This window comes from Rhinolophus hipposideros (genome assembly GCF_964194185.1).
Source record: "Rhinolophus hipposideros genome assembly, chromosome: 11".
Lineage (NCBI taxonomy): Eukaryota > Metazoa > Chordata > Mammalia > Chiroptera > Rhinolophidae > Rhinolophus > Rhinolophus hipposideros.
Genome location: NC_138057.1, coordinates 73,068,875 through 73,089,357, shown reverse-complemented (window position 1 = coordinate 73,089,357; position 20,483 = coordinate 73,068,875). Strand labels below are relative to the sequence as shown.

The window sequence follows — 20,483 nt, the reverse complement described above, 5'->3', positions numbered from 1 at the left end:
ACGTGCTTAAGAGCGTCACGTGCATCAGCTCATTTAATCTTTGCAATATTTGTACAAAATCATGCCATTGGTTAAGAAAACAAAGGCTAAGAGGGATTACGAACCTTGCTCTACGTCTCACAGCTGGTAAAGTGATTCAAACCCAAGTCTGTCTGCCTCTCAAGAACTACTGCATATTATATGGTTTCTTTACACCTTAAGACTAAAAATGGCTCCTCTCTTAATCAGGCCTTTGAAACTTAGAATACCCTTTGCTACAATTTTATTTTTTTCCTAATACAACTCACTTTTAAAGTTCGGCTAAGGTGATACCTCTTTACTACTTCAGTCCCAAATTTTCTGTCCACCTCTAACCTACTAAAAAAGTCTTACTGTCAGCCTCAATGACTTGTTTCTTGATGAAGTACACCTAAATATATGCATCTTAATGTCTGAGAATTGTATGGGACTAATCCTCCTGCAGAACATCTATAAAAGCAGGACAAATTACATAAAACACCAGTATCTTCATAGAGGCAGGACTTGAGGGGTTTATGACCCCAGAGAGGAAGCCCACTGCGCTACCCACAATCACCCAGGGCCTTTCGTCTGGGGATATATGCCAACTTGCTGCAGGCCCTACAGTCACTGGGAGACTGATCTCTGTGTGACAAAGAAATAATAGCAGCAATCTTTTACTGAGTTTCTATGGTGCCACCATGCAAAATTTTATACTCTGAAGATGTGACAGTATCTAATTTTCTAACAAGGGAGTGAAACCATTTCACAGAATTAAAAACCGAGGACCAGAGATGCCAAAATCCATGCTCCTTTCACTACCTTCCTCTTTACCTCAGGAAAAAAGTGATCCAAGAGTATAAAGTAATCCCAGTAACAATGCAAAGAGCTTTACTATTAATGCAACATGCATCTGGTCTTGAACAAATGCCTGTAATGTTGGTGTCATCTTCACTTAAAGACGAGTATCCTTCTGAAGTTCAGACAGATTGACGTTACCTAATAAATGGCCTGGAGTAGGACCTCATTTTGTTTTATTTCCAGTGCTCTGTAGGCTACAATACACATCTGTAGTACGATGATGCTAACAATACATAATGTTACCATAATCTAGATAGGAATGGTTTCGATCCTGACAAATATTATGTCATGAAGAAGGAGAAATTTTAAAAATGAAAAAGTCTTTTGAGTCAGATTCTGCTCCCTAGGGGCAATGAAGACAGAGACCCACAAATGCCTTTTTTATTTTTCTTTTTATTTTTTTGGTTTAGCTATAAATAAATGGCTTTGGCAATGGGGGTTTCCCCAGTCTTTCTGGAAGAAATGTCAGAAATAAATCATACTGTTCAATGCTGCAACTTTTGCTTTCCTCCCAAAATACTGTCCTACTAATTCACTTCCACAAGTATTTGTTGAAAGCTAACAGACACAGAATTTAAAGTTTTACTTTGAAAAGACTCTTGTAGTTTCTTTTTGTTCAAAGTCAACACAATCTTTGGGTAACAAGCCAGTAAATCTTTCACTAAGTGACTACAGTCATGGTAATTAAACATAAAGATGTGCTTTTTACTTTGCAAAGGGCTTTCTCATGTCATATATTATTTGATAACTGTAGGTCACTTTATTAGGTAGGGTCTTTTGTCTATTGATCCTTTGGGTTTCATTAATTCTGTCTCGCTGGATACTTTATGTTAGCCTCATTCAAGGAGGAGGAGGGAGATAAGGCAGTAGAAATCCTACTCTACCCAGGACCTAGCCCATCTGGTATACTGCTTTCTAAGGAAAATGACCTCACACACATCTCCTTACCTACGAATACCACACAGTACTTTGCATTCCTCTCGTGATATCATAATTCTAGGTCTTATATTGTAGATACTTGTATACTAGTACAGGCATACTCATTAGGCACTTCACACACACACACACACACACACACACACACACGCTTGTTTGCTTGCTTTCATGTATTCCTTCCTATGATGTCCAAGAAGATGCTTTCCAGTATCTGCTATCTTCTCTTGATAAAAAAATAAAATTTAAAAATCTAAAAAGATCCAAATAGATAACCTACAAGGCATAGCGACATATTGAATTAGGAATCAAAAAGGTCTTATTAGCCCCCAAAATCGGTTTCCACAACTGTAAAAGAGGGATAATATCCCCTTTGCCTGTTTTTGTAGGAGGATAAAATGGAATGAATAGGAAACTACCTGTGTACAGGGCCATAGGTAACACAGTGCTATTATGCTCTCATTTTCTACTTCAGTAACATGTTCTAAATCTATTCTTCCTGGTTTCCTTCTACTTCTGCTGAAATTTATGTGCTTTTTCCTAAATGTGGTCTATGCTTTTCATAAAAACTAATACACCTACGTAGTTATACAGGTCGAGCAGTGCAAAACTTTACAATGAAAAACAGCAGATCTCTTACTTGTCCCACCCTGCTCCCTGCTCCCCAGGAGCAACCTTTTCATTTTTCAGCTGTTTGTTCTTCATATTTCTGAACAAAATCCTTAAATTATTATTATTTTTTCAGACGTCTGGTATGGGAGACGAGACTATAGCTCTGTGACAGTCCCCAACCTTAATGCCCCCGCTCCCATACTTCCCTGCCCATCCTGACTTTCAACATAATTTTGCTAAATTTGAGTTAAACCAATACTGTTCATAACTGAATCACATTGTATATCATGATTAGATTTCCCTTTTTTTAAAGTTTCCCTTTTTTCTGAAGTTACTAATTGTCTTTTTTTTTTTTCACTCCGTATGCTATGTATCTGTCATCAATTCCTTCCCTACAGACCGAACAGAATTGTAAATTCCTCCCAATTATTTTTTCCTAAAGACATAACTCTCAGTGCCCCTTCCTTGGGCTTCCATCAGGACTAGGTGCTCTCTAAGTCTGCTGCACATCCGATTTTCTACTAGGTTTTTCCTTCCCCATCACCATGGGAATTCTCTTCACCTCTCTCCTGTGTTGGAGTGCCTGTTTCCTGGGTTCTGTATCTTCCTCATCCCTCATTCTATGGAAACATACCTCATTCTATGGAAACATACCTCAGTAACAATGTTACTGAGAAGTTACATTTCTCAGTAACTTCCTGAGAAAGTATTTAAGGCAGGTAAGTATTTGAGACCCTGCATATCTCAAAACAGATTTATTTTACCCTCACACTTGAATGAAAAGCTTGACTGGGTATAAAGTTCTAGGTTAAAAATCACTTTGTAATATTTTGAAGTTACTCCTCATTATCTTCCTTTAATGAGAAGGAAAGTCCAATGCTATTTAGTGGGAACTTAGTGTGTTTTCACTCTCCTATCCCTACTCCAGACCAAAAAGTTTTTAGGATTTTTCTTTATCTCCAGTGTTGTGAAATTTTATAACAATTTGTTGTCAAAGCTTTTTATTACATTAAGCTGGTCTTTTCCATTAAAGAAACTCATACACTTTGGTTCTGGAAATTTTTCTTGTGATATTTGAGAATTTCCTTCTGTCTTTTTCTCTATTCTGTTTCTGAAAATCATACCTAGTTGGGTATTGGGCCTCCTTGATTGAGCCTCTAATTGTCTTGCTTTTTACCTACTTTACTGTCTTTTGTTTTACTACCTGGCCTACTTCAATTTTATCTTCTAACTTTTCTGGTTAAAAAAATGTCTGATTATACTTTAAATTTCAAGAGCTCTTTCTTATTATCTTTCTGGGGTTCTTTTTGTTTTTGTTTTTTCCTACCCATGGCATTCTACTCTCTTTTTTTAAACAACTACAATAAAATCTGGGAAAGAAGAAATAAAGGAAAAGAGAAGAGACAGTGAAGAAAGGAATGGCAGGAAGACTATAAAGAAGAATGGGGAAGTGGTGAGGGTGAAAGCTGAGGAGTGCAAGGTCAGCTGGGGGTCAGTGGGTCAAATTATTTTCAAATTTGTGTTGATTCAGTCTAATTTATTTTACCAGTTATACAAGGTCACACGTGTCAATTTAAAAGTTTCTATTAGGACACCTATGTTTTTGGATGCAAAATCTCTGAAAATGTTGGGGTTATTTTTGGGTTTTTTTGGAAGTTTCCTTCAAGTGATATGCATTGTTTCTGTTTCCTCTGATTTCTTTTGTTCTGGGCTCTATATTTTATGTGAGAAGACTTTCTCAAAAGACCAGTAATCTCTAGCTGACTGTTAATATTACAAAAGAAGGAATAAAAAAACTAATTAGTAACAGTAACCTAGATTTTCTGATTCTCAGTTCAAAGTTCATTTGAATCATATTGTGACACCCTTTTGTCTCCCAAATTGTGAAGAAGAGCCAAATGACTTATTTACAGTGTAAAAAATGTCTAGAATATTCCCGAGGTCTGAAAAATATATTAATAATAGGTATATTTAATATATAATAGTTTTCCTTCAACCTGAAATGGAAAAATTATGCAAAAATCAACACATAAACTGACTTATGAAGACTTTAAAAAATCTCATAGTGCCACAATTCTTCCATCCTTAAACTTCCCCAAATCTGCTCATATAACAATAAATTCTGGTTTGCCAATAATTTATTTAACACATTTGTTATGATACAAAAACACATAGTGAAATTAAAACATTTCCTACAACACCGCTGTGCAGATTTTTAAATCAAACCTGAAAAGCTTAGAAAGCTCCCAGAAACCACTCTATTACCTGAGAGTCTGTAACCCTGTTGCTTTATTTTCAAGTTCAAAGAGGTGGACAATGCATTTATAGCACAAAAATTCAAGTTTTCCCAATCCTTAAAATCCTTAAAAAAATTATTCAAGTAAAAAGGAAAAGCCAGTAAGAAAGGCTCAAAAATGAATTTATCCAGCAATAAAGCTTAAAGAAAACCCTTTCCAAAATGGAATTTAGGGTGAGTGAACAGGTCCATCAAAAATTCAAATATCCATTCAGGTGTAAGACAGTTCTTTCATTAAAGTGGAGCACTTGTTCTTTTGTTGTTTTTCTCCTCTAAAAACAAAACGAAAAAAACACACACTTCCACTGAAATAAATCATTGTATACAAATACAACTAATTTATAAATATAACAATTAGTATTAGTCTTATTTTAAAATGTACTATGAAATAATTTCACCACAATCACCAAAATCATCAGTCATATACCATATAAAGTTAAATGTGCCGTCTTGCCAACGCCCAAAGTAATTGAATCTAAAAATATACTTTTTTCTCATTCTGAACTAGTTAGATTGGTATTTAACCCAAACGTCATCAAATGTTGTATTAAATGTGCCAAGACGAAAAGGTTACTTAAATAAACTCTCCGCATGTATCACATAGAAACTGCCCCAGCCACAGAAGATTGTATGATTTGCATCCAAGAATGTCCCCTTTCCCCCAACACACACACACACACACACACACACACACACACACGCACACACACACTCTACAGACAATGAATGTGAGAAGAGAACTGATACCTGGAAGAAACCTTAGAGTTTATACAGTCCAATGAAAACAAGATAAACTGGAAAGACATCTGATATTAAGCAAGTATCAGTTGGCAAGGGGTTGGGGAACTTTATTTTTCTTTAAATTACTATAGCTACTTAATTTCTACTTCAGGTTTAGACTGAGTCACTGATAGAGATTCTAATGTGAAAAAAATACATTGAATGACATCTAAATTTGGTATTAGGACAAAAATGTACAATCTATTCACAAAAGTTCTTATTAAAAGAATTGTCTTTCCAGTTACTAAAAGATCAGGTTGTAGCTATTTCCAGGAAATCAAACAGAAATTTTCTCTATTTTCATAAGATGGAATCCTACTGGAGAAAAAAATTAGAAGGGCTCAGCCCTCCAAAAATAAAATCTACTGATTTAACACAAATTTTCTATTAAAGTTAAGTGTTTAAGAGTCCCATATTTGCTAAACTAAAAATTCTCAAGCAAACTGCAAATCTGAACAAGTTACATGCTCCTACATGAAAAAAAATTTTTGCCACTTAAATAAAAGGGAAATTGTGTACAACTGGTTTTCCAGAATCCAAAAGAAAAGGTTTCCCACTTGCAACAGCAATTAAAGACACCACTAATATAAATTACAATTTCGAAATGAAGCCTAAATTTTGAAACGGCTTAGAATCAAATTTTCTAGCACTAAATATTAATATAAAGAGCAAGCAACTTTTGGGGAAGAACTCAGAATTTTACGTGTAAATTTCATATATTACTACTCACTTAAAGTTTAAATAGAACACATTTGAGGTTAACATTAAATCGATATCTCAAACCTAAAATCATAAAACTGTTCTTTATTTTAAAAGGGGTAGGAAGTTTTCTAATATCGTGATGAAAAACCAAAGCATATCTGCCTATTTTATAAATACCCAAGTCCTTTCTTGGACTAAAAAATCCACTTTTTCACCCACGTCCCTTTGGTGTCTTTCATCTCACTGAACATCACTGTCGCATTCAGATTACATTTAGCCAAAGGCAGAGACCTCGTCGTAAGTCCTCTGAAGACTACCAAAACATTAAAACCAGTAGACAAGTAGAGGAAATACTCTCAGGCCTGAAGCTGCTGAAAAATCCTCTACTTTTAGAAAAATAAACCTCTTGCTCAAAAGATAAACACTTTTAACAACAAAACATCACTACTACAAATACACGGCATTCTCAATAATTCCATAGAATAAATAACAAAATCCTACAGATTTTGCTAGTACTTAGGCTTAAAAGAAAAAACAAAACTATTAAGGAAAGAACTGTATGCCAAAGAATTTTTCCCAGAAAGAGCACAGCAATAATAGAGATACAGATAAATTAGAATTTTTCCTTTTCTCATCCAAATGTGGATTCCTTAACACTAACTAAAAGAATGCTTTTAAAAAGAATTAGTTGCTATTTTATTAGTTAATTCCATTTAACCACAAGAGAACATCTCAATCTCTATTTTAAAAATGAACTAGTTAAGTGTATGTTTTGCTGTAAAAGAGAAATCTGTCTCAATTCAAACATTCTCAATACACACATACACAGAGGCAAGGGTAAAAATACTGTAACAGAATCACTTTCTATGCACACATTTCTTTAAATCTCCATGAAGCATAGCACAAAAAGTAGCTTGGTTTTTTATAAATTGTCTAATATTTGACTGTACTTTTGTATCATGGTTCATTGCAGAATTCTAAAATTAATGTTTTAAGTGTCCACATTATTCACTGTATTGAGACTTCTCTCAAGAGAGTAAGACATAAAACATTTGGTTTCCTAAATGACAGTTCTGAAACTTGCAGTGTAGTTATACTTTGGCATACATAAATAAAATTTTAAAACCCTGTTAATTAATTCATCACTGTATTTTAATCGTCCCTGTTAAATCAATTGCATATGAAGCCCACACAACTGGAAAGAACCCAGAAAAGCAACAAGAAAACGATGACTTTTTAAAATGCTGACGCTTTTCACACTCAGGTTCAGTCATGCCAGCTGGAGTGAGGTGTTGTATATGGCTTTATTCATTTTAAATCTGAGAACTGTAGTCATTTCCATGACATTACAAAAATTGGAACCAAGAGCAATTTATCTTCATGGTCCTGATTCTTCTGATTCAAAAGCTCTTCTTAGGAAATCATTTCTGCAAACTTAGAAGGCTTTTTGGATGGGTCATTTGTTTGCTATTGCTTAGAATCAATTATTTTGTTCCAGATTTTCTAGTGAACAGGAATACAGAGATAAAAAGGACAGACACACGGACACACACACACACACACACACACACACACACACACTGACCCAGTATCTGAACCACTTCAGACATGGCATCCATTAGGGGGGCCTTTGCTCCTAACTGTGTATGGGTCCTTAGTTATGGTCTGACTTGCACAAGAAACACACATGGCCCCCGAGAGACGTTTCAGTCCCCTTTGGAAGACACTGTTGGAGAGACTATAAATGACACAGTTGCAGAAACTGTTACTAATAGCAAGCCAGGTGGTCAAGAAGGATGCCAAGCGGTTGCTGTGGCCAGTGGAGCTCTCCAACAAGAAGTAGATGATGTATGGCAACCACAGGATATAAAACACACTAGTGATCCGGAATAGGACCATGGCGTAGCGCTTATCGGGACAGGCCTGCACCTCCCCAGTCTCCCCACTCTGGCTGCTGAACCGGGCTTGCCTTTCGCTGATTTCCTTCGTGTGCTGCTGACAGATGCGGAAGATGTTGAAGTAGGTGAAGCAGACAATGAGGGCTGCAGGGGCATATGACATCATGACGATGAACAGGGTGAAGTGGGGGTCGGTGTGCCAGGCCTCCGCACACCACTGAAACACATCTCCATGATATCCAGGTTTGCCCCAGTGGAAAAAGGAAGGCAGGAAGACCAAGGCGGAATACAGCCAAATCAGGAGAATACACAGGCGTAGTCTCCAGGGTGTGACCAGGGTGTTATAGGTTAAAGGTTTGGTGATGGCAATGTATCTATCGATGCTGATACAGGCCAGAGAGGTCATAGAGACACTCTTCAGAACCGATACTACAAAACCAAACACCTGGCAAGTCAAGGACTCCTCCACTGGGAGGGGGTAGTGGAGGAGTGAGAAGGAAGGGACCAGACAGCTGACCCCAACCAAGAGGTCAGCATATGCCATAGTCTGGATAAAATAACTTGTAGTGTGGTGGTTTAACAAAGGTGCACAGTGAAACACAAAAATCACGATGATGTTGCCAGAAATAATCAATACAGTCAGAAAGACAATAATCAACACTTCCAAAAGGCAAAAATTGACAGTTTCTGAATAGCCAAATGCCAAGAGGCAAAAAGGGCGGCTGCTCTGATTACCATCCAAGGTGGAGTTCATCTTGAGCTCAGGAGTGATCTCTCACTTCATGCTGCCGCTTGGCTGCTGCCAACAGTTCAAAAGAGCAGCGGCTGTCATTGCGGTCAGCTCTGTTTGTGATAATGCCCAGGCTCGCGATGCTGCGGCTCTGGTGCGTTGCCGGCAGCGCAATCCCCCGTTACTTCCTTGGAAGAGGCAGAGCCAGCAGCAGTAGTATAGCCAGTCCCAGACACGGCCATAGTGTCAAGTTTACCAGACACATAGTGCCAGGGAAGCAAGTCAAATTCTGGGCACAAGGTCTTCAGGCCAGTGAGGGTAGGGGCAGGGGCAGAGGAGAAGGGAGGAGGATTAGGAGCTGCAGCAGTAATGAGTCTCCTCTGAACAGCTGATAGAAGAAAAGGAGAGAGCGTTTTATATTCTGCATCCCAATGCAAGAATCAAAGACTGGCTAGCTCAGGCTGCTATCATTCCTGCTACTCCATCCCAGCCCACTCAGTACAACTATTCATGGCTCCCCTCAGTAGCGCCCCACATAACTGGTCCTTACTCTACAGAGGCAGCACCGCACCAGCAAGCTTTCATGATCAACATAAAACAAAATCAATCACAGTCAGATCAATCGACTCCTCTTTTCCTTTCACTGGAGCCTTTGGGGTAGAAAAGGAATCTGCTTATAGCATTTCTGAAAACATTTTACCATAATTACTACTAATAAAATTAGCTAAAATAACTTATTTTCTTCATCAATTCCCACGTAATATTTTGCCTCTTTGAAAACATTTCAACAGTATTTGTCTGTCTAGCTAAATTTCAGAGTGTTACCTGTAATTCTGCATGCTGCAATCCAAACAAAAGCCACAGACCATCCTTAACAGAAAGCCTTGCAAAGCAGGAATGTGCCTCAGCCCCGTTTACTGCAGAACTGAGACACAGAGGGAGGGGATAAAGGAGTAGGAGGGGAAACAGGGAGACGAGGGGGCTTGGGAAAAGGAAGACGCAGGGGGAGGGGAAAGAAAAAGCCTGTGCGTGCACACACTCCGGCACCCTTAGTAGCTCATTAGAATTCATCACAGAGAGGCACTCCCCGATTTCCAGACTGCACAGTGGGGGAATAACTTAATACGCCTGCAGTGCAGTGTTTGAAAGCTGTTTCCTCGTCTGTCTGGAATCCCCTTTTTAAGAATTCATACTGCTAGTAAGGCGAAGGGGTAGTAACTGGGACAGAGTGCCAGCTAGGAATTAGATTGAAACACACTGCCAGAGGGGTAATGGTGAAAGGAAATTCCTATTTTCTTGTAGCATTTTCCCAAGGAACAAAGAACAATGTTAACAATGCATGGCAACTGAGGAATCGGAATTCAGCCGCACAAGAAGTTCTAACTAGAAAGGCTAAATATTCAGCATTAATTTTCTCTCATGATCCACTGGATATTAGCCACTATTAAGAAAGATGACCAAAATAGCAAAGCAAACTTAAAACTCAGTTTTTCAAGAGAAATATAAAGAAAATCTCACCTATTTTGAATACTGCAGAAATAGTACACATACAGAAAAGAGGAATTACATTGCTTTGGTATTTGATACTTTCCTATACTTTTCAGATGCCACTTCTTGTTTCTAGTTTGCTAAGAAGCAAACATATAAACAAAAGATGGAAAAGTAAAGGTGCCAATTTCCACCAGGCTTGAATGCATCTCAGAATACACAATCTTGTTTGTGTCTACTTATAACAATGCAAACTGGGATAATACTGTCTGCTCTTCTGGTAATGCCATAAATGATGACAATTTTCAGCTAATTAGAAAATGTGTATTTTCAGTTATCTTTTCCTCCAGGTGTCACTGGACTCTCAAGTCATCCTTATAAATAAAGTTCCCCCGACCCAGCAGAGTAAAAGAAAATAAACAAATGCTGGTATTTGTAAGCATTCCAGAATGTCTAAAAACCTGGGTGGAGATATATGTTATGTGATCCAACCTTTGTTTTTTATTTGTTTCATACACATGCTTTCTCATTGCAGGCAAATGGCTACCCATAATCAGAATTCCATTAATTGCATTTTAAGATCTGAAGCACTATGTTCATCACACAAAGGCAAGAAACTCAAAACCTATTGAGCATAAGCTTGACAGCCATATTTGACAGGTATTACTGGAAAACACAGCGAAGTGTGGCACAGTAAAAAGACCCATGGCATTAAACTCCCATGTGATTCAAATCCTTGCTCTAAAATTACTTAGCCTCTCTCAGCCCTAGTTTCACCATCTGTGAAATGAGGGTCATACTGCCTATTTCATGAAGTTATTAAGAAATAGAGGAGACAGTGTGTACAAAAGGCTTAGCAATACTTAGCACATAGGGAGGGTACAACTTTACTCACTTTCTTCTCATACAATTAAAACAACCTGTTTTCCTATCAAACATGTTGCACTGCTTGAGGCTGGGCTCCTCTGCATCCTAAAGTGCCCTCTCTAATCTGTGACTGCCCAGTTCTAAGGCATACAACAGTTATTTAGATATTTGACTGTCATGCATTCCTCAAATACACGGAGGCTATCCCAGTGAAGGTACTGATGATATGGCATCAATTATTCCCTCTACACAAATAATTAGTTGGCCTGTCTCTCCAGCCCTGACTTCACTCATGAGCTCCCCTTTCCATCTACAATTTGCCTGCTGGTCACACATCTTCCACCTGGATGTCCTGTAGAGACAACCACAGAGCCCAAAATTAAACACATTTTCCCCACCAAATAAGCCTCTCCTGTTTTTCCCAACATTTCCCCAGGCACTCAGGAAAGAAACTTAGGAATCATCTTGACCACTCTCTCCCTAGATGTACTGTTCTTAGTCACCAAGTCCTGGGAACCTATTTCTACAGCAGCTCTCAAATTCACTTCCTCTTTCAGTTTTGAATACCTTATTTTAGGCCATCATTCAATATCGGCTTGATTTATTCACTTTCTATCTAATCCGTGTCTGCCTGACTGAGTACCAGTAGCACGTACTTTATTATGCATGGTACTCCACTGTAGAAGAAGTCTATGGTTCCCTATTGCCTTTCCAATCTGGTACCACTATTCCATAGACCCCCACACACTTTGTCCTCCAGCCAAACCACGTTACTCACTATTCTATACGTTTGCATAGACTTTATTTTTGAATTCCCATTTTCTGAGTGCTTAGTAAATAATGAACTGAAAAAAAGAGAAGTGATTTCTGAGAGAGATTATTTCAGTAAGTGGAAAAAGCATTCGCCAAAGTCAGGAGTCCAGGCTTTTCCAACTCCTTGTGAATAGGGGCGTGTAACTCATCTGTACCCCTCAGGTTTCTCATAAGAAAACAAAACAGTTATGCTGATTAAAACACATTACATTGGCTGATAACTTGAAATAATTAAAATGTAATAAAAATGCAATAAAACCACAAGTTGTTACATTTACTATCATTAGCACAACAATAGTTCTTCCAACTTGTTTCTATTTCAATAAAACCACTCTTGGAGCAGTGATCAAAATATTCATATAGGAAACTTTTTTAAAAAATAGTCTGATAACCACACTTTATCAAGCCAGTCAAGAGTTAAATGTTTTGTTTTGGATTAAAGAAAAACATTTTTTCTTGAAGCGGCCAGATGGCTCAGTTGGTTAGAGCGCAAGCTCTCAACAAGTTTGCAGGTTCAATTCCTGCATGGGATGGTGGGCTGTGTTCCCTGCAACTAAAGATTGAAAACGGTGACTGGACTCAACTAGATTGAAGGACAACGACTTGGAGCTGATGGACCCTGGAGAAACACACTGTTCCCCAATATTCCCTAATAGAAAAAAAAATTAAAAATATTTTCTTCAGAAGAGACAAATTATTAATGACATGGGTGGGACAATAAATTTATGTCCTCACAAAAACCTATACATCCATTTCCTTTATAAAATAATGAAGTACTCACGATATGCATATATATATATATTTTTAAGTAAAGACAGAGTAACTATTTCTGTATGTATGTGTATATATGACTGGAAGGAAATACATTAAAATTCAACTATTTTTCACTGGATAGTGGGATTACAAGTGATTTTTTTATTTTCTTCTTTATGGCTTTCTATATTTTATGAATTTGCCAAATTCTATGTGCTATTTCTATGTATTATTTAATCAGGTTTTTAAAAACCAGCCAAAATAATATAAAATATGTCCCTTTGGGTTAAGCTAACAAAATAAAAAACTGGCCACAAGATATTCTCTCATCATCCACTGAATGGATGATGGCAGGTTAAGTCACCTACTTAATGGCGCTCAGTTCCACTTGTCCTTATGTCATCACAGCAACATTCCTTCATATAGTCAATGGTACTCAATTTAACTCAAAATGAACCCTCAGAGCCTCAGTTAAAAGCACTTAGAGAATGGAAGGCAGTCTTTGTGACAGGGAGTCCCCTAATGTTGTCTTCCCCTGATGCTGGCATTTTGGAATAAAACTTACTCTTTCCAAAAAAAAAAAAAAGAAAGAAAATTCTTAGAGAATAAAAATGCAACTGGATGAAATATGAAATTGCCAATATTTAACCATTGCTTTTCTGGTTAATACTTTATAATTTACAGAAATGACAACTTTTACACATATGGTTCAACCCAATACTAAAAAATTAAAATAACACAATGACAGAACTAAGAAGAAAATAAGGCAGAAAGAGAAAGGAAACATGAAATAAAAAAGGGAAAAGACATCAAATTATGTTTATCTGTCTCCCCATTTGGTGGCTTAACTATATTATACATGAGAAAGGGTCAATTTCAGTTCTTCAGATTCAGAGAATTCATTCTCTGTCACTTATTATTTAGTAAAAGTGTGCTTTGAGTGTTGCTTTAATTAGCATTATTTTAGTGCAGGTGATGGGAATGTATTTACAGCAACATCATTCCAAAACCAATTTGAGGTTCTTTGACTCATCTTTTATTCTTTCCTCTCCCTCACCTACCATATTCATTCAATTACCAAGTGACAAGGGTTCTACCTCTGAAATTTCTCTCAAATAGTATCTTCTTTCTCTATTCCTTCTGCCACTATTTCAATCCAAGTCACCATCACCTCTTGCCTGAATTTCTAACAGGTTTCACTGTGATTAATCTTACTCCATTCTAACTCCAGTAACCAGAACAATCCTTCTAAAACTAATCATGATGATACAAATTACAACAACTAAGCATTCATTCATACTTAAACAATGAGCATTATCTAAGTTAATTCTAACCACTCTAACAAATAAGGTACCGTTACCCCATTTTACAGATAAGGAAACACAAATCTGACGTTAAATCATCCAATGTCAATGGCTTGAATACAGTAGAGCTAGGATTTGAATCAAGACCATCTGCCTTTGGATGGACACTCTACACCACTTTGCTTAGTGCCTTCCAAGCCAGAATACGTGATTTGCCTGCTCCAAATGCATCAATGACGTTCTAAGGCCTGAAATCTTAAGTACACCTTATTTAAGCTTTCCGAGATCTGGCTCCTCCCTACTTTCTCTGGCCTTATTTCCTTTCACACACTATGAAATTGCCAAGCTCTTTCTCACCCTTGAGCACATGCTTTTCCCTCTGACTTAACATCACGCATGCCATCCTACTCCAACAACCCCCCCTTTCTGGGCAATTTCTGAACAGATATATTTTTGAACCCTTTGATGAGAAGTCATTCTTGCCATTTGCCACACAGCAATATGTATTTTCTACAGCTCTCATGAAACTTTATTGTAACTGGTTAGTTAATTGCCTACTTCCCTCATTAGACTGCATGCAGACTGCCCCAAACCAGGCAGGGAACAGGTGCATTCCACTCGTGAGCATATATCCATGACACCTAGCACAGCACTGGCACAAAGCTGACTTTCAAAGGTATTTTTGATCGACCAAATAACAAATACCCAATAAAACAAGCAATTCTGCTTTTAGATATTAAGGTCTTTCAAGTGAAACTACAGTATGACAACTTTAATTCACCTATAATTAGTAGGTTGAGGTACATGAAATTGCCTATTGTAGATCAAAAATTGTCAAATATCAGCAATTTGAATATGACCAAATCTAACACATTTCCAGTCTTCTAATTTAGGAAAACTTTAGAACTCCCTGAACAGTTATGACTTACAGAAATGCACTAGTGGGGAAGTGACTTTACAGAGATAGGCTATGGGTACTTAAAATTATATTCACAAATAACAATATGAAGGAACCTTGTCCATTTTGGGCTGGCATAAGAAAAACACCATAGACTGAACGGTTTACAGACAACAGAAACTTATCTCTCACAGTTCTGGAGTCTGGAAAGTCCAAGATCAAGGTGCTGGCAGATTCAGCGTCTGATGAGGACCCACCGCTGTCTTTCACTGAGTCCTCACATGGTGAAAGGGGTAAGAGAGCAATCTGGGATCTTTTTCATAAGGATACTAATCTCATTCATGAGGGCTCAGGCCTCTTGACCTACACCTTCCAAAGGCCTCATCTCCAAATACCGTCGTATTGGGGGCGAGGGATTGCAACATATGAATTTGAGGCGGGACACACATTCGATCTGCAGCAGACCTACTATAGGAGTTGCTATATGGAAGCAGACAATATAGTTCTCAAAATCCGCTCACCACCTATTTTCTTAGACAATCTGACAGCAAGAGCACTCCTCTTGAAAAACTTGACTTGAAAAAGTAGACTCACGGGTTATTTTAGGGGGCAGGACTGAAATACACTAATTTTCCAGAATGATAAAGCTTAAAGGAACCTCGTTTTACAGAAGAGGTCAGGAATAGTGAACCTCATCTGAGCTCACAGAAACTAGTGGCAGACATGAAACTAGCACTCAGGCTTCCTAACTACATGGCCAACACTCTTTTTGCTAAATTGACCCTTTTTTCGTTTGGTCTCTAGAGGCAGGTTCTCATTATTAAATATTACTGAATCCTTGACTATTACCAAATCTACCAGAGAGATATTTTTAATTAAAAACAAAATTATCTGTGTAATAAGGAAATTATAATTAGATATTTATTTTTCCAACTGAAAAAAATGTGGTTGGGTCTCCAAGGCATCCCTCGGGCAATTAGAAATGTAAATATTGGTTATATGGTGTAGTTTAGGTTCTGTATAAAAGCTTGAAATACATGGCAAAAGAATCTTACCATTGAAGTTTATCACTTAAACCGCTACAAAAAACAATACAAATACATTCAATCAGCCTTGTATTTTCTGAAAACACAAGGCTGATTGAACGGAGGGAAAGGGAAACATCAGAAAATGTTGCTATTTCATTATTCTCTCATTATTAAAATGATTCATTAAGGAAGCAATGTTGATGTAAATGTTACTAAAAAGCAAAATAAATAAAAGAAACACAGAAGTCACTGACATAAAAGATGAAAAATAACCAAAAGAAAGGATGGCCAGAGGATGATTCTGGAAATTGGAGAATTTGTGCCTTATTTTCCCTCTATTCTCAACTCCAATTTATTTGATTCGTCAGAACGGGGAGTAAGAGAAGCCATGGGAGTCCCTGTGGATTACTTATTAGGGTTTCTTCCCCCTGCATTCTCTGTCTGACACATTCTATCTAGAGAACAGCATTGAGGAGCCCTTGGTCAAAGACCAGGAAGTACAGAGAACAAAAAACCCAGGAGTATTTGGTCTGTAGAAATTTATTCCATGAAGCCAACATTAATTCAATACCAAGAAGTCTATCACATGTTGATAGATTATGTATCCTACTCTAGCAACAAATGAAAGAAAATCATATTTATTAAGTGCGGAAAAAGCTCTTGATAAAATTCAGTATATTCTTAATAAAACCCCAAAGCCAGAGATAAAAGAAAAATCACTCACATAAAAAGTATTTACCAGAAACAACAAAAAAAAGAAGAGCATGCTTTCCAAAAGACTGAAAAACGAAAGCTGTTTTAATTAAACTTAGGAACTCGATAGGATGCTAGTTATAACCATCATCATTTAACAGTCTTAATGCTCCTAAAAAATACAAAAACAAAACCAAAAAATTTAGTAGACTGCATAAACAGTGAAAATAGAAATGAAAACTGTTTTTGCTGCTGATTTTAATTTTAATGTGTACCTGAAAATCAAAAGATGCTAGTATAAACTTACAAGGACTAATCAAAATTTCAAGAGTTAGATGGACAGGGGCTGGCCCGGTGGCTCAGTCGGTTGGAACTCTGTACTCCTAACTCTGAAGGCTGCTGGTTCGATTCCCACATGAGCCAGTAGGCTCTCAACCCAAGGTTGCCAATTTGACTCCCGCAAGGGATGGTGGGCAGCACCCCCTGCAACTAACAACAGCAACTGGACCTGGAGCTGAACTGCGCCCTCCACAACTAAGATTGAAAGGACAACTTGACTTGGAAAAAGTCCTGGAAGTACACACTGTTCCCCAATAAAGTCCTGTGCCCCTTCCCCAATAAAATCTTAAAAAAAAAAAAAAAAAGTTAGATGGACAGAGAATTTTTTAAAAGTCAATGTCTATTCTCTATTAGCAATTAGCACCTAGAAATGGCAACAGGAAAAAAAAAGTATTTCATTTCCTATAGCAAGGATATTCTAAAATAATTCTCAAAAATAAAAAGAAGAGGCACAGACATAACTTTGAAGTCTAACAGACATAAAATAAGATTCGAACAAGTGGAAAGACACAGCCTAATTCGTCAATGAAAATATATTATAACAATGTAACTTACACCCCAAATTAATATGTAAATTAAATGTGATTCAAATTAGAATCTTTATATAACCTTATAGGGTGGTTGTGGTGGTATGGTTGAAGAAAATAACTTTAAGGTTTATATGGAAGATTAAATATGCAAAAATAGATAAGAAAAATATGCAATAAAAAAGAGTGAAAAAAGACTTGCTTTACCACATATTAGAACATAACTCAAAGCCACTTTAACCAAAACAGTATTGGTATAAAAATACACAAACAGATCAATAAACAGAACAATCTAGAAGTCAATCCCAGTATATATGAGAATTTAAGATGTAACAGAGATGGCAGTTCTATTCAACAGAAAAATAGGAGTAGCACGACTGGTTCTCCATCTGGGAGAAAGTAAAATTGGACCACTATCTTATGCTAGGCACAAAAATAAATTCCGGATGGATTAAAAATGTAAAAACTCAACACATACAATAAAAATCTTCCAAGAAAATCTTGAAAAGTACATTTACTAAATCTAGAGGTAAGAGAGACCTTAACCAAGACACGATTTTCTACATAATAATTGAAAACATTTTGTATGGCAGGAAATAAGAAAATTACAATAAATCAGTAAGAAAATTAAAGTTTTAGAAAGGTATTTATAATGAAGATACAAAGGATTATTGTACATTATATAGAGAGAGCGTTTAGAAAGGACATCTTTAAAAAAACTTAATAGAAAAAGGTACAAAGAATATGAAGAGGTAATTCACAGAAGAGCAAACCATTCAAATTTACTGGTAGTCAGGAAAATGCAAACTAAAGCTATGTGGGAATCACATCCATTGGTAGCAAAAATTAAATACAGTGATAATTAATACTGTTTGGAACATGAGTCAACACATACTTTCCTACATTGCTGGTGGAACTGTGAACTGTCACAGCCTTTTAGATAAGCAAATGGGATATAAGTAAATTAAATATGTAAATTAAATAGCCAGTTTAAAAAACATGCTACCCTTTGATCTAGCAATCACACTTCTGAGACTTCATAAAAGTAAAAGATTTAGAATACCTGTAAGGATGTTTAGTAAAACACAATTTAGAGACTAAAAACTGGAAACAAAGTAAATGGCTACTGATAGAAGAATGGAGGAATAAAAGACTACATTTAAAAACAAATAAATAAGTATATAATCACCTGTTTACATGAAATTCTGTATGAGTACATATCTGTAAAAAGAAATTTTTATTCATGTTCAGGGACAAACAAATAGAGAGGGCAATAGAAACAAATCAGATTTGGAGCCGGTCCTGAGTTCAAATCCTGTCTCTATCATTTATTTACTAGCTGAGTCACTGTAAGCACATTATTAAGCTTCACTGAAACTGTTTCTTCATTTCTAAAACAGAAATAGTAATTACCACCTTACAAGGATTTTCTTAGGATTAATGAGATAATGGACATAAAGTGCTTAGTACAGCATGATATATGTGTCCTCAGAAAAGGGCAATTATTGTTATATTTTGCCCCTCTTGAAACGAACAGTCTAAAAAATTTTCCCTTAAAAAAAACAGGGAGAAAGAGTGCCTCCAAATGCCATTGCTTATAACAAATAAGGAACACCTTTAAAAATATATTAACCTGTGTATTTTATATTACTGAAAGGTCATTTGTCCCTACATTACAATAGCCACATGTATATTTAATTCCTACATATACTTTTCACAAGACAGGCTTGACAATTAAAAATTAAAGTAAGATGATGACGAGGCATTCATCAAGTTTGCAAGTTAATTGTTTTTGACCTTCACTCTATAAATCAAGTCACTCTTTCCTACTTTAAATTTAGTCTTTGAAGAAACTAAGTAAAAAACAAAAAGACAAAAAAGCCTCCATGGTAGTATGTGAAATTTCAGAACACAAAGCATGTATCTGGCAAAGAACCCAAGTCCAGAATAAATAACTTCCAAAAATTAGTAATATATACATATATAAATATTATTGTCTGCCTATGTATAACAAACAGTATTTAGAAATCCTGCTTAGTCAGTGTGGGCTGCTGTAACAAAAACCACAAATCTGGTGGCTTACAAGTACAAACAGCAGGAATTTACTGCTCACAGCTCTAGGGGGCTACAAGTCCAAGATCAGGGTGCGAGCCAGGCTGGGCTCTCGTGAGGCCCTCTTCTGGGCTGCAGACTGCTGACTTCTTCCCGTGTCCCCACATGGTGGAAGGGACCAGGGATCTTTCTGGAGCCTCTTTTATAAAGGCCACTAGTCCCTGTCTAACCACCTCCCAAAGGCCCCACCTCCTAATATCATCACCTTGGAGGTTAGGTTTCAACATATGAATTTCAAGGGACACAAACATTCAGACCATAGCACCTCCTATGTGCAAGAATGTTCATAGCAGCTTTATTCATGGGGGGAAAAAGCCCCACAAACACCTATAACAGCAGATTAAAGTGTGGTTTACTGATGCAATGGAACACACTCAACAATTAAAAAAAACGAAAAAAAGCAAGACAAAAAAGAGCCACTACTGATAAACACTCCCAAAATGGATGAGCCAAAGAAGTCAGATAAAGGCAGTCAGATTCATTTGACTGCCTTTAAATGAAGTTCAAGACCAATCAAAACGAATCTAGGGATAGAGAACTCAGAATTATGGTTCTTCTGGGGCAGAGCAGGGGTGGTTGTGACCAGAAAGGGGCAAAAATAACTTTTTGGGGTGGTGAATATGTCGTCCTCTTGGTACTGGTCACAGCAGTGTATTTATATGTAAAATGTCATCAAGCTGTACACTTTAAAATTGTGTTTTAGCCTATGTAAATTATAGCTAACTGTTAAAATAAATTTTTAAAAAATTTAAAGTAGTTTATCCCCTCAAAAAAAATTCAGAACAAATTTAAAAATGTTAATTAGCGTTCCCATACAATGATAATTATTATTTCCAGGAAGACAGAAAAACA

The 20,483-nt window shown here is 36.8% G+C and overlaps 2 protein-coding genes across 7 annotated transcripts in view; both read right to left on the bottom strand.

Annotated features, from left to right (window-relative positions):
- The window catches only part of RABGAP1 (RAB GTPase activating protein 1), a 149,256-nt gene that overhangs the window by 51,744 nt on the left and 77,029 nt on the right, over positions 1 to 20,483 (bottom strand). The window lies entirely within an intron of this gene.
- GPR21 (G protein-coupled receptor 21) lies at positions 4,534 to 8,963 on the bottom strand. The gene has a single exon (XM_081067721.1). The coding sequence runs from the start codon at positions 8,831 to 8,833 to the stop codon at positions 7,784 to 7,786; it is 1,050 nt and encodes a 349-aa protein (XP_080923847.1). The 5' UTR covers positions 8,834 to 8,963; the 3' UTR covers positions 4,534 to 7,783.